Genomic DNA, 13,715 nt, shown 5'->3' with positions numbered 1-13,715 from the left:
TTAGTTGAGTGAGTGGCTTTGCAGAATAAACAATTAATTGGATTCACATATTTAGGGACCTTGGGCTCGGCTGGTTGAGGTCTACATTTGATCCCAGGCTGAAGGACGAAGATGCAACTTCCAACACTTTGAGTGTGTGGCCTTCCCAGAGAGACATGGTAGTACTCGTCTCTTTCATGCTTCTTTCTTCTGCTTGTGTGCGTCTGCAACAAGGTGTGAGTGTTTTTTTGCTGACTGGTCATCCCTGGACGATGTTTGCTATTCTAAAACCGCCTTTTATAGCTCAGGTTTATGACACATTTAATGTGCATCAGATGATGTAAAAGTTTGCTTTGTTTATTCACCTATACTGAAGAAGAGAAAACTATTAAACCTTTTATTCTTTGTTCTCCTCGGTGTCTCTGCTTTTCCTCTTCCAAGAATTCTTTTTTTTCAAATCTTTCTGCTCTTGTTCCAGTTCTTCACTCTTATTTTGTATGTAGACAGCCTGAAATAAAGAGTCAAATGAGACATTTTTTGTGTTGTAAAATATGCTGAAAGGTCAAAGTCAGGTTGTCACACACTTACAAAGTACTTAAAGCACAACACTTTTGGTGCACAACAAGGCTTCACATACCATATGTAGCATATTTACAACTGCAACCATTCATTTGATTAGAAAAATCTTGGATAATCCATCTTTTTGGTTTCGGGCCCCGACTTTTCCACTACAGTGGCCCACTCAACACTGAATTATTAATCTTACTCTTGATTTTAATCATTAATTTATATAACATACGAACCATTTACAATCTTTTTAAATTTTATGAAAACATGCTATTATATAACACAAACTTTAGGCATAGGTCACTCAGAATGATCAGAAGGTTCTAACCAAATATACTGCATAAGAAGGGACTTATAAATAACTGACTAGAAAATACATTTGGCATACAATAATGTTGTGCTAAAATAAACAAAATTAATAATGAATGTTTCTCAAACTCAATAGTAGCTTCATCACTTTAGTCCTAACTTTGCGTTTAAGAAACTTCTCTATGACTTTAGCTCCAGAATTATTTTGTTTAACCACAAGCGGTTGTGTACAACTGTTGTAACTGGGTTTATAGGGGCCACAACTGAGAAACAGATACTTTTTGCCCTATGGTTAAGAAATACTGCACTTAATGACAGTAATTAATTGGAAAAACTGATTCAATAAACAATGTAATTCCGTTAATTGCATGTCCTTGAGTTACAACTGGGCCAAAACATGACTTTAATTTATTTTTAACTTTACTTGTTTTTAAATTGCTATTAAGAACATCAAAAATCAATATATCAGAAGTATTGCTATATCGATATTTCCCCCCACACCCAATAAATTGTATGTTAAAGGGGAACTGCACTTTTTTGGGGGATTTTGCCTATTCACAATCATGAGAGACATGACAATGGATGTTTTTGTGTTAATGCATTCTAAATATTAAATTAATGCGATCAGAAGTCAGCTTACAATGGAGTCTTTGGGAGTCGCTCAATTCTGCCTATAAAGCCCTTAAACATCCAAACACCTCCATTTAGTTTTTATATACAATCTGTAAGTATATATGTAATGTAACGGGCACATTTCTGATAACATTTAATATTTAACTCCACTCAAAATGTTTACGTAGTTTGACCATTTTAAGCATTAAATTAAAAAACATCACAACATAGCTTTTTTTTTTCTTCATCACTGATTACTACTCACTGCAGACTTCATGAGAGCCAACAAACATAAAACATCACTTACTGTGCAAGGTTTGCTGTCAATAGGATGCCGACTGCTGGGATGTTCATATAATCCCATTTAGATTAAAAATTACTCATAATCCATGCAAAGAAATGGGATTAAGTGGCAGGAGGCACCAAGTGTCTTTTTGTGTCGTTCTCGCCAGTTCTGGGTCCTAAATGGCTGTCAAAGTGTACCAACTTGTCGGACTACATCCTCAGCCATCTACTTTCCAGGTGAGAGGCGAGATTTATGATCTAGAATAAAGCGGGAAGCAGCAGACCACTCCATTGTGTAAACACAGGGACACAGGAGTGATCACGTAGCCGCTATAAATAGTTTGTCTGCATTTGCGCTTGCATTATCACTAATACCTAGTTAATATTCAAGTCCCATCCTTCCATCCATCCATTTTCTACCGCTTGTCCCTCTTGGGGTCGCTGGAGCGTATCCCGGCTGCACTCGGGCGCAAGGCGGGGTACACCCTGGACAAGTCACCACCTCATCACAGGGCCAACACAGTCATGAAATGTAAATAGAGTATTGTTGGCGCCTTTTGAATGGTTATTTATTGGATTTCATGGGTGGAATAGAGGACCTCCCATTGGCTCCACTGTAAGTAGACTTATTTACGTTTATTTAATATTTAAAATGCATTTAAAAAAAATAATATCCGTTATGTCTTTCATGATCGTGCACGATAGGCAAAATTCCCCAAAAAGTGCAGTTCCCCTTTAAGAAACATGGTCACCATCAAACAAAACATCCATCCAACATCTTTGAAGGAAAACAAAACTTGACTACAATTTGTTCATTGTCCAGAACATTGGTCAGATTTCTAATGATGATTAAAATGTTGCATCACATTTCTGCTAGCATGTCTTACAAAGCACTTGAACACAACCCATATGGGGCGCCACTTGAGTAACATTGTAACTTACCAATGCGGTGCTGCGGCGAGCCAACAGTTTGACGTCCTCTGCAGACACCGTACATCTTTTAGCATGCCTGAAATGACCGTAAAAATGCTGAGCTCATCATTTATAGGAGAACTACACTTTTTTGGAATTTGACTTATTGTTTGCAATCCTTATGTAAGACAAGCAAAACATTTTTTTAAAACTTTTTTTACATTCTAACTCTTAAATAAAAGCGAGCAAAAGTCCACTAACGATGGAGCCAATGAGAGTCGCTCTAATCCGCCTATAAAGCGCCCTAAAAAACATCCAAAAGCCTGCATCGTTTTATGTATATATGTTATGTAGTAACAGGCACATTCATCATGACATGTGATATTTACATATTTCGATCATTTTAAGCATATGGCAGTGTATTAATTTCACCGATAAATCACAAGTTAATGTTGGCTGTTTCCTTCAAAAACAACTAATCATGGCAAACTTCATTAGAGCCAACAGCAACCACTTTGGGACAAATGATGATCCAGAATCTTATATTTTTGAGCCTGAATATACGGAGAATGAGCTACAACTTTTTGAAGCTGAGTGACAAGCAGATCAAGCAAATAGCACTATTGCTAAGTGCTTGGGTTGGACGATATTGACCAAAACTGATACTGCGGTATTTTTAGTCCAAATGGTATATACCGGTAACTTAAAAAAAACGTAAGGTTGCTTAAGTGTTTTATGGCTAAATAACCAGTGTTTATTTTTGTTGTAAGTAGTAACGTATCGGTTATTCTTAAGAGTAATTAAGTTAGCAGTTACTATGTCGAAGCAGTTTTTGTTCATTTTGCTCATTAACGTTAGGTTTATAGCCTCACACTTTTGTGCGGGGATAGATGGAGCTTCTACTCGCTCACTGTGATAAAAGCCGCTCACTGTTAAATTTAAAACTACTTTCCAGTCACCAAACTGCTATATTACAGTACCTTAGATAGATAGATAATAGATTACTTCTGTTAGCTGCATTGATAGCCACCTCGATTTGTAGTATTTCACAACTTAGAATACGTAACGTGTTCTTGGCCTACATGTGAATGATAGGAAAAATTTCTCAAAAAGGGCAGTTCCCCTTTAAAAGTAGTCCATGTCACTCACTCTAAATTACTTTTTTTTTTAACACCACCAACTAGAACAGTTACTGTTACCATTGGTTGTGTAAAAGACAATATTTAATAAATTAATGTCCATACTTTGCACCTTTAAAAAAAATGTTTATTAATTGTAAATATGCAAATTAAATAATTATAGTATTGATATAATTGTAAAAGTGAATTAAGTAATAATAGTATTCATCTTAATAATTGTAAAAATAAAAGTTAAATAATTATAGTATTAATATAATCATATTTAAAAAAAAATCAAAATTAAGTTAGTGTTAATATAATCATAATTGAAAAATGAAAATTAGGTTGATAGTACAGTATTACTATGATCACAATAATTGTAAAAATGTAACTATTTAACTATAATTGTTCAATAAAAATTAAATAATTACAGTATTAATTTGATTGTACAATGAAAATAAAGTGAGTATAGTAATATTGTAATTATAATTGCAAAAAAAAAAAAGATAATAGTATTAATATACTGTAATCCTAATTGTAAAAATTAAATAACTACGTTATTAATATAATCATAATTAATTTACAATTTCAAATTGTATTTTAGCACTAATAAGATGACCGGCGTACAGGCGATGCTCTGGCACATACACCTTCACACAGCCAGCATATAAAGCGTCCTCACCCACCCGAGTATTCTCCTGTCTCAGACGATGTCCCACAGGTAAGAAAATGTTATGAAAGCAGTTATTATAGCACTTTTCTATTAACTTTCACATTTTCTCAGTTGGCATAATCAAAGAAGTTAACAAAAGAGAAAAAGGTACCTTGCAAACGCCTCCAAATCTTTGGCAAAGATGTCTGAAAAAGAAACAGAAGTTGAAGTTTAAGGAAGTATTTTCGTGACACAAAAGCTGCTGTCTTTACAAAGACTGTACTGTAAAAACTAAATGGGTCTCCACTTCATAAACATGACATACACATCCAACAGGATTTTTAACAATATGGTAATCCTTTTCTAAATATTATGTAATAATATATAGCCATATGTAACAAAAACATCAATATCAGTCAAAAAACATCAATAACACACTTATCATTTCAATAGCAAAAACACCCTAAATAATAATAATAACTAATAATAATAAAAACATCACAATCTGGTGAACAATAATAAAAATTAGTCCTAAATCCAGTCGTACACATTAAAATGTGGCATCAGCGTTGTTTTCAATAGCACATTTGATGTCGTTTTTTTGTGCTCTGTGTGACAAAAATAACTTGCAAAATTCCCCTTCAGTCATTCAACTCTGCCAACTTCAATATTATTTGAATGGCACAAAATGTTTTCCAGGATCTTATAAACGTTAAATAAAATATCCAAATGCTAATTACTTTCTGGCCTAACCAATAACTGGCACACATATATTTTGGTTAAGTTCATTTAGAAACATTGGTGTCTTTATTATAATTAGTACTAAATATTAATAATAATAATAATAATAATAATAACTGGGATTTATATAGCGCTTTTCTAAGTACCCAAAGTCGCTTTACATGTAGAACCCATCATTCATTCACACCTGGTGGTGGTAAGCTACTTTCATAGCCACAGCATGAAAGTTTAAAAGTATATTAATGCAGCATGAAGAATAATGTTTTAATGTAGACACATAGAATAATCATACTGCTGTGATTATATGCATCAAGTGTTCATTCAAGGCTAAGGCAAAATATCCACATATATATCGTGTATCGTGATATAGCCTAAAAATATCGCAATATTAAAAAAGTCCATATCGCACAGCCCTTGTTCAATGATGCCATTTCTGTTTGTCATGTATAATTTTGTCTATTTTGTGTTTATCCTTGAATAAACAGGTCAGTTTCTTGTTACCAACCATTGTGTATTATTCAAACTCCCCTAATTCAGCTGGCTAGTTGTTATCAAGAGTACGAAAACCATTTTCAACATGAATCTGACAACTAAGTAGGCTAAAAAACTTTAAACTTTAATACATGCTCGGATAGGCCAATATCGGTATCGGATCGGAAGTGCAAAAACAACATCGGTATCGGATCGGAAGAGCAAAAACCTGGATCGGGACATCACTAGTTCGTACCCACCACTTAGTCTCTGTTAGTGAATGAATACTAATGTAGTTGTAAATGTATATTATAACAAATGTGCACAATGAAATATGTATCATGTAGTGTTCGTACCCACCACTTAGTCTATGTTAGTGAATGAATACTAATGTAGTTGTAAATGTGTATTATGACAAATGTACACGATGAAAGATGTATCATGTAGTGTTGGATCCACCACTTAGTCTATGTTAGTGAATGAATACTAATGTAGTTGTAAATGTATATTATAACAAATGTGCACAATGAAAGATGTATCATGTAGTGTTGGACCCACCACTTTGTCTGAAGGTAGTCTCTGATATTGCAGCAACGACCTGTCGGCTAAATTTCGTCCGGTGTTCTTCTTCCATCTTCTGACACAGTTGACCAACAGTGTAATGTACAGCTGCCTTCAGTCGCTGTAGTTCAAGTCTTTATTATCATTATTGTCATTAATAGCGAGTAGCGACATTTTTGTCTCATTGGATTCTAGCTAGCTAAACTACAGTAGTTAGCGATAACATTAGCCATGCAAACAAAGTGAAATACTTTAATTACCTGAAGCGTTTCGTCCTCTCCGACTGACATATTGACAGTGAAGTAAAGGTTTACACCGATGAAGTGTGGTGAAACAGCCACTAAATCATAATATGACTTAATTAGGAATGTTTCTGAGATGTCGCGGCACAATTCAAAACAAACAAGTCTGGTGACGTCACGTAGGCTTGTTCGAATTACATTTCACAGCACCACCATGTGGTTAGGAGTTTTCTTCTTCTTTGGTTTAATGGCGGTTGGCAAGCAACCTTCTGGTGTGCATTACCGCCATCTTCTGATATGGAGTGTGGACCGAGATGCAACCCTACTCTATATTATTTTATTTAAGCCGGTTTAAATGTATATAATGCTTTGTATATTACGTGTTCTGAGGGCAATCCTAAATATCTTCCACTACTAACCTAAACTTATTTCCCTTTCTCTATTGTATTTCCTACATTGTATTAAAACATGTCCTACACTTTCAATCTGATGACAATAGTCACACAGCCTGTAATATGTTTCCCTATCAATTTCAAGTTTTAAGTTTGCCCAATAAACTGCTGACGGTTGATCTCTTCTCATGTTTAAAGCTTTGTCATTATTTTCCACATGTAATGCTGCCATGCACTGGGGTTGATTCGTAGCTCCACAACATAACCTTAGTGCCTGTGACTGGATCCTGTCTATTTTCCCAAGTAATGGTTTTGAAGCAGATTGATAAATGATGCATCCATATTCAATAACAGATCAAATTAAAGTGATGTATTTATTCCTTTCAATGTCTGTCTATCAGCCCCCCAATCTTTACCCATCAAAGCCTTCATTATATTTAACAAAAGCCTTCATTATATTTAACACCTTTTTACTTTTCTCCACTATTGTACTGAAATGGATTGACCAGTTCATATATTTATCGAACCATATTCCTAAATATTGAAATACTTGTGCCTCATCTATATTTTCTCCATAAAGTTTAATTTGGAGCTTAATTTGAACCTTCCTCTTTGTAAAATTCATGACTTTAGTTTCCCCAACAGAGAGTCTTAAACCCCAAGCTGTTCCCCATTCTTCAACGTTATTTACCTCTTTTTGAATCTTCTTTTCTTCCACATCACTCCATCATCAGCAAACAGTGCCACCTCCACTAACCCTTCCACTTCACTAAACACTTCATTTATCATTATCTAAAATACAAACCCCGTTTCCATATGAGTTGGGAAATTGTGTTAGATGTAAATATAAACGGAATACAATGATTTGCAAATCCTTTTCAACCCATATTCAATTGAATGCACTACAAAGACAAGATTTTGATGTTCAAACTCATAAACTTAATTTTTTTTTTGCAACTAATAATTAACTTAGAATTTCATGGCTGCAACACGTGCCAAAGTAGTTGGGAAAGGGCATGTTCACCACTGTGTTACATGGCCTTTCCTTTTAACAACACTCAGTAAACATTTGGGAACTGAGGAGACACATTTTTTAAGCTTCTCAGGTGGAATTCTTTCCCATTCTTGCTTGATGTACAGCTTAAGTTGTTCAACAGTCCGGGGGTCTCCGTTGTGGTATTTTAGGCTTCATAATGCGCCACACATTTTCAATGGGAGACAGGTCTGGACTACAGGCAGGCCAGTCTAGTACCCGCACTCTTTTATTATGAAGCCACGTTGATGTAACACGTGGCTTGGCATTGTCTTGCTGAAATAAGCAGGGGTGTCCATGGTAACGTTGCTTGGATGGCAACATATGTTGCTCCAAAACCTGTATGTACCTTTCAGCATTAATGGCGCCTTCACAGATGTGTAAGTTACCCATGTCTTGGGCCCTCATACACCCCCATACCATCACAGATGCTGGCTTTTCAACTTTGCGCCTATAACAATCCGGATGTTTTTTTTCCTCTTTGGTCCGGAGAACACGACGTCCACAGTTTCCAAAAACAATTCGAAATGTGGACTCGTCAGACCACAGAACACTTTTCCACTTTGTATCAGTCCATCTTAGATGAGCTCAGGCCCAGCGAAGCCGGCGGCGTTTCTGGGTGTTGTTGATAAACGGTTTTCGCCTTGCATAGGAGAGTTTTAACTTGCACTTACAGATGTAGCGACCAACTGTAGTTACTGACAGTGGGTTTCTGAAGTGTTCCTGAGCCCATGTGGTGATATCCTTTACACACTGATGTCGCTTGTTGATGCAGTACTGCCTGAGATATTGAAGGTCACGCGCTTAGCTGCTTACGTGCAGTGATTTCTCCAGATTCTCTGAACCCTTTGATGATATTACGGACTGTAGAGGGTGAAATCCCTAAATTCCTTGCAATAGCTGGTGGAGAAAGGTTTTTCTTAAACTGTTCAACAATTTGCTCACGCATTTGTTGACAAAGTGGTGACCCTCGCCCCATCCTTTTTTGTAATTGACTGAGCATTTCATGGAAGCTGCTTTTATACCCAATCATGGCACCCACCAGTTCCCACTTTGCCTGTTCACCTGTGGGATGTTCCAAATAAGTGTTTGATGAGCATTCCTCAACTTTATCAGTATTTATTGCCACCTTTCCCAACTTCTTTGTCACGTGTTGCTGGCATCAAATTCTAAAGTTAATGATTATTTACAAAAAAAAAAGAGTTTATCAGTTTGAACATCAAATATGTTGTCTTTGTAGCATATTCAATTGAATATGGGTTGAAAATGATTTGCAAATCATTGTATTCCTTTTATATTTACATCTAACACAATTTCCCAACTCGTATGGAAACGGGGTTTGTAGTACTGGACTTAATACACTCCCTTGCGGGGTCCTATTTTCCATTTCATGTATCCATCCATCCATCTTCTTCCGCTTATTTGAGGTCGGGTCGCGGGGGCAGCAGCCTAAGCAGGGAAGCCCAGACTTCCCTCTCCCCAGCCACTTCGTCCAGCTCTTCCCGGGGGATCCCGAGGCGTTCCCAGGCCAGCCGGGAGACATAGTCTTCCCAACGTGTCCGTCCTGGGTCTTCCCTGTGGCCTCCTACCGGTCGGACGTGCCCTAAACACCTCCCGAGGGAGGCGATCGGGTGGCATCCTGACCAGATGCCCGAACCACCTCATCTGGCTCCTCTCGATGTGGAGGAGCAGCGGCTTTACTTTGAGCTCCCCGGGGATGACAGAGCTTCTCACCCTATCTCTAAGGGAGAGCCCTGCCACCCGGCGGAGGAAAGTCATTTCGGCCGCTTGTACCCGTGATCTTGTCCTTTCGGTCATAACCCAAAGCTCATGACCATAGGTGAGGATGGGAACGTAGATCGACCGGTAAATTGAGAGCTTTGCCTTCCGGCTCAGCTCCTTCTTCACCACAACGGATCGATACAGCGTCCGCATTACTGAAGATGCCGCACCGATCCGCCTGTCGATCTCACGATCCACTCTTCCCTCACTCGTGAACAAGACTCCGAGGTACTTGAACTCCTCCACTTGGGGCAGGGTCTCCTCCCCAACCCGGAGATGGTAATCCACCCTTTTCCGGGCAAGAACCATGGACTCGGACTTGGAGGTGCTGATTCTCATCCCAGTCGCTTCACACTCGGCTGCGAACCGATCCAGCGAGAGCTGAAGATCCTGGCCGGATGAAGCCATCAGGACCACATCATCTGCAAAAAGCAGAGACCTAATCCTGCAGCCACCAAACCGGATCCCCTCAACGCCTTGACTGCGCCTAGAAATTCTGTCCATAAAAGTTATGAACAGAATCGGTGACAAAGGGCAGCCTTGGCGGAGTCCAACCCTCACTGGAAACGTGTCCGACTTACTGCCGGCAATGCGGACCGAGCTCTGACACTGATCATACAGGGAGCGGACCGCCAAAATCAGACAGTCCGATACCCCATACTCTCTGAGCACTCCCCACAGGACTTTCCGAGGGACACGGTCGAATGCCTTCTCCAAGTCCACAAAGCACATGTAGACTGGTTGGGCAAACTCCCATGCACCCTCAAGGACCCTGCGGAGAGTATAGAGCTGGTCCACAGTTCCACGACCAGGACGAAAACCACACTGTTCCTCCTGAATCCGAGGTTCGACTATCCGGCGTAGCCTCCTCTCCAGTACACCTGAATAGACCTTACCGGGAAGGCTGAGGAGTGTGATCCCACGATAGTTAGAACACACCCTCCGGTTCCCCTTCTTAAAGAGAGGAACCACCACCCCGGTCTGCCAATCCAGAGGTACCGCCCCCGATGTCCACGCGATGCTGCAGAGTCTTGTCAACCAAGACAGCCCCACAGCATCCAGAGCCTTAAGGAACTCCGGGCGGGTCTCATCCACCCCCGGGGCCTTGCCACCGAGGAGCTTTTTAACTACCTCAGCAACCTCAGCCCCAGAAATCGAAGAGCCCACCACAGATTCCCCAGGCACTGCTTCCTCATAGGAAGACGTGTTGGTGGGATTGAGGAGGTCTTCGAAGTATTCCCTCCATCGATCCACAACATCTGCAGTCGAGGTCAGCAGAACACCATCCTCACCATACACGGTGTTGATAGTGCACTGCTTCCCCTTCCTAAAGCGGCGGATGGTGGTCCAGAATCGCTTCGAAGCCGTCCGGTAGTCGTTTTCCATGGCTTCCCCGAACTCCTCCCATGTCCGAGTTTTTGTCTCCGCAACCGCTGAAGCCGCACACCGCTTGGCCTGTCGGTACCTGTCCGCTGCCTCAGGAGTCCTATGAGCCAAAAGAACCCGATAGGACTCCTTCTTCAGCTTGACGGCATCCCTCACCGCCGGTGTCCACCAACGGGTTCTATGATTACCGCCACGACAGGCACCAACTACCTTGCGGCCACAGCTCCAATCAGCTGCCTCGACAATAGAGGCGCGGAACATGGTCCACTCGGACTCAATGTCCAGCACCTCCCTCGTGACATGTTCAAAGTTCTTCCGGAGGTGGGAATTGAAACTCTCTCTGACAGGAGACTCTGCCAGACGTTCCCAGCAAACCCTCACAATGCGTTTGGGCCTGCCAGGTCTGTCCGGCATCCTCCCCCACCATCGCAGCCAACTCACCACCAGGTGGTGATCGGTTGAAAGCTCCGCCCATCTCTTCACCCGAGTGTCCAAAACATGAGGCCGCAAATCCGATGACACAACTACAAAGTCGATCATGGAACTGCGGCCTAGGGTGTCCTGGTGCCAAGTGCACATATGGACACCCTTATGTTTGAACATGGTGTTCATTATGGACAATCTGTGACGGGCACAAAAGTCCAATAACAAAACACCACTCGGGTTCAGATCCGGGCGGCCATTCTTCCCAATCACGCCTCTCCAGGTTTCACTGTCGCTGCCAACATGAGCATTGAAGTCCCCCAGTAGAACGAGGGAATCACCCGGGGGAACACTCTCAAGTACTCCCTCGAGCGAATCCAAAAATGGTGGGTACTCTGAGCTGCCGTTTGGCGCGTAAGCGCAAACCACAGTCAGGACCCGTCCCCCCCACCCGAAGGCGGAGGGAAGCTACCCTCTCGTCCACCGGGTTGAACTCCAACGTGCAGGCTCTGAGCTGGGGGGCAACAAGAATTGCCACCCAGCCCGTCGCCTCTCATTGCCGGCAACGCCAGAGTGGAAGAGAGTCCATCCCCTCTCGAGAGAACTGGTTCCGGAGCCCTTGCTGTGCGTCGAAGTGAGTCCGACTATATCTAGCCGGAACTTCTCGACCTCGCGCACTAGCTCAGGCTCCTTCCCCCCCAGCGAGGTGACGTTCCACGTCCCAAGAGCTAGCTTCTGTAGCCGAGGATCGGACCGCCAAGTGCCCTGCCTTCGTCTTCCGCCCAGCTCACACTGCACCCGACCTCTATGGCCCCTGCTATGAGTGGTGAGCCCATTGGAGGGGGGACCCACGTTGCCTCTTTGGGCTGTGCCCGGCCCGGGCCCCATGGGGACAGGCCCGGCCACCAGGCGCTCGCCATCGTGCCCCGCCTCTGGGCCTGGCTCCGGAGGGGGGCCCCGGTGACCCGCGTCCGGGCGAGGGCAATCTGGGTCCTTTATTTTTATTCTTCATGGAGGTCTTCGAGCTGCTCTTTGTCTGATCCCTCACCTAGGACCAGTTTGTCTTGGGAGACCCTACCAGGGGGCATAAAGCCCCCGGACAACATAGCTCCTAGGATCATTGGGACACGCAAACTCCTCTACCACGGTAAGGTGGCAGCTCAGAGAGGAGCACTTCATGTATTCAGTCTATATTTTTTTACTAAAATGTTTCTACTTGTTAATAAGTATTTTATCCATCTGTACATTTTTCCTGTAATCCCAATGTTATTACATTTTATCAGCAACCCCTGTTTCCACAACATATCATAAGCTTTCTCTATGTCAACAAATATTGCAATTATACTTTTTTTTATTCATTTGTCCTTTTGTATTTTTTTTTCATTTAATTTTTATTGACATCTAGCATCAGACATTCCTATCCATTACATCATATTTGCATACATCACACATCTACCGTCTGCCCCAAATGTCAAAATATGTTTTTGAAAAGAAAAAGAAAAACAGCAAGAAAACAAAACAAAGTAATAACAATATTTACAGATACATCAATAAAATAAAAATAAAAAAAATAATAGTAAATTAATTATAATAATTTACTATAATTTTTGTCCTTTTCTAATTTCGTCTTCCAGCTGCACTGCTGGCTTGTTTGTGTTTCTTGCTGTCCGAAATCCACTTTGGTAGTTTTTTATTATTTCTTCTGACGCTAAATAATATACTAGTCTTTCATTAATAATTTTTTTCCATAACTTTGCCCAAATGTGAAGTGAATGCTATCGGCCTATAATTACCTGCCTCTTCCGGGTCTTTTCCCGGTTTGCATATTGGAATTATTACAGCTTCTTTCCACTCAGCTGGTAATTTTCCTTTTTCATATATCCTATTATATCATTTGAAAACCACTTCTTTGCCTATGTTACCTGAGTTTTTAATCATCTAGTAACTCACCTGGTCTTTTCCTGGTGTCGCATTTTTACCAGTTTCAATATTCGAACCATTTCATTCAAAGAAAATGTCATATATATATATATATATAGTGTTGCTAAAGCCATTATCGTTATCTTCAGTCATTTGCCCAATATTTAAATTAATTGTTTCTTCTCTCTTTTATTTTTCTTCATTTCTCAAATTATCATTACTGTGCACTTTAACAAATGTTTTTGCTAAAAGTTATGCTTTTTCTTTATTTCCTACCACACACTGTGTCCCATCTTTCATCACATGATGTCTATGTTCACTTTTGATCCC

The 13,715-nt window shown here is 40.7% G+C and overlaps 1 protein-coding gene across 1 annotated transcript; it reads right to left on the bottom strand.

The window, feature by feature from the left end:
- Positions 1 to 315: 315 nt before the first annotated feature.
- On the bottom strand, positions 316 to 6,669 carry cenps (centromere protein S). Its single transcript, XM_061923637.1, has 5 exons — positions 6,468 to 6,669; positions 6,205 to 6,328; positions 4,607 to 4,640; positions 2,695 to 2,761; positions 316 to 487 (listed from the first exon to the last, which is right to left on the bottom strand). Exons 1-5 carry the CDS (start codon positions 6,495 to 6,497, stop codon positions 377 to 379), a joined length of 366 nt encoding a protein of 121 aa, XP_061779621.1. The 5' UTR covers positions 6,498 to 6,669; the 3' UTR covers positions 316 to 376.
- Positions 6,670 to 13,715: the final 7,046 nt, after the last annotated feature.

Source organism: Nerophis lumbriciformis, linkage group LG28 (assembly GCF_033978685.3).
Source record: "Nerophis lumbriciformis linkage group LG28, RoL_Nlum_v2.1, whole genome shotgun sequence".
Taxonomy (NCBI): Eukaryota; Metazoa; Chordata; class Actinopteri; order Syngnathiformes; family Syngnathidae; genus Nerophis; species Nerophis lumbriciformis.
Note: the sequence above shows the minus strand (reverse complement) of the source record. Positions and strands in the feature narration are given on the sequence as shown.

Excerpts from the sequence above, each read along its gene's own strand:
- cenps (XM_061923637.1), bottom strand. The coding sequence starts at position 6,497 with ATGTCAGTCGGAGAGGACGAAACGCTTCAG. Across the intron at positions 4,641-6,204 it reads GACTACCTTCAGACAAAGTG|ACATCTTTGCCAAAGATTTG; the intron begins GTGGGTCCAACA and ends TTTCTTTTTCAG. Across the intron at positions 2,762-4,606 it reads GATTTGGAGGCGTTTGCAAG|GCATGCTAAAAGATGTACGG; the intron begins GTACCTTTTTCT and ends CGGTCATTTCAG.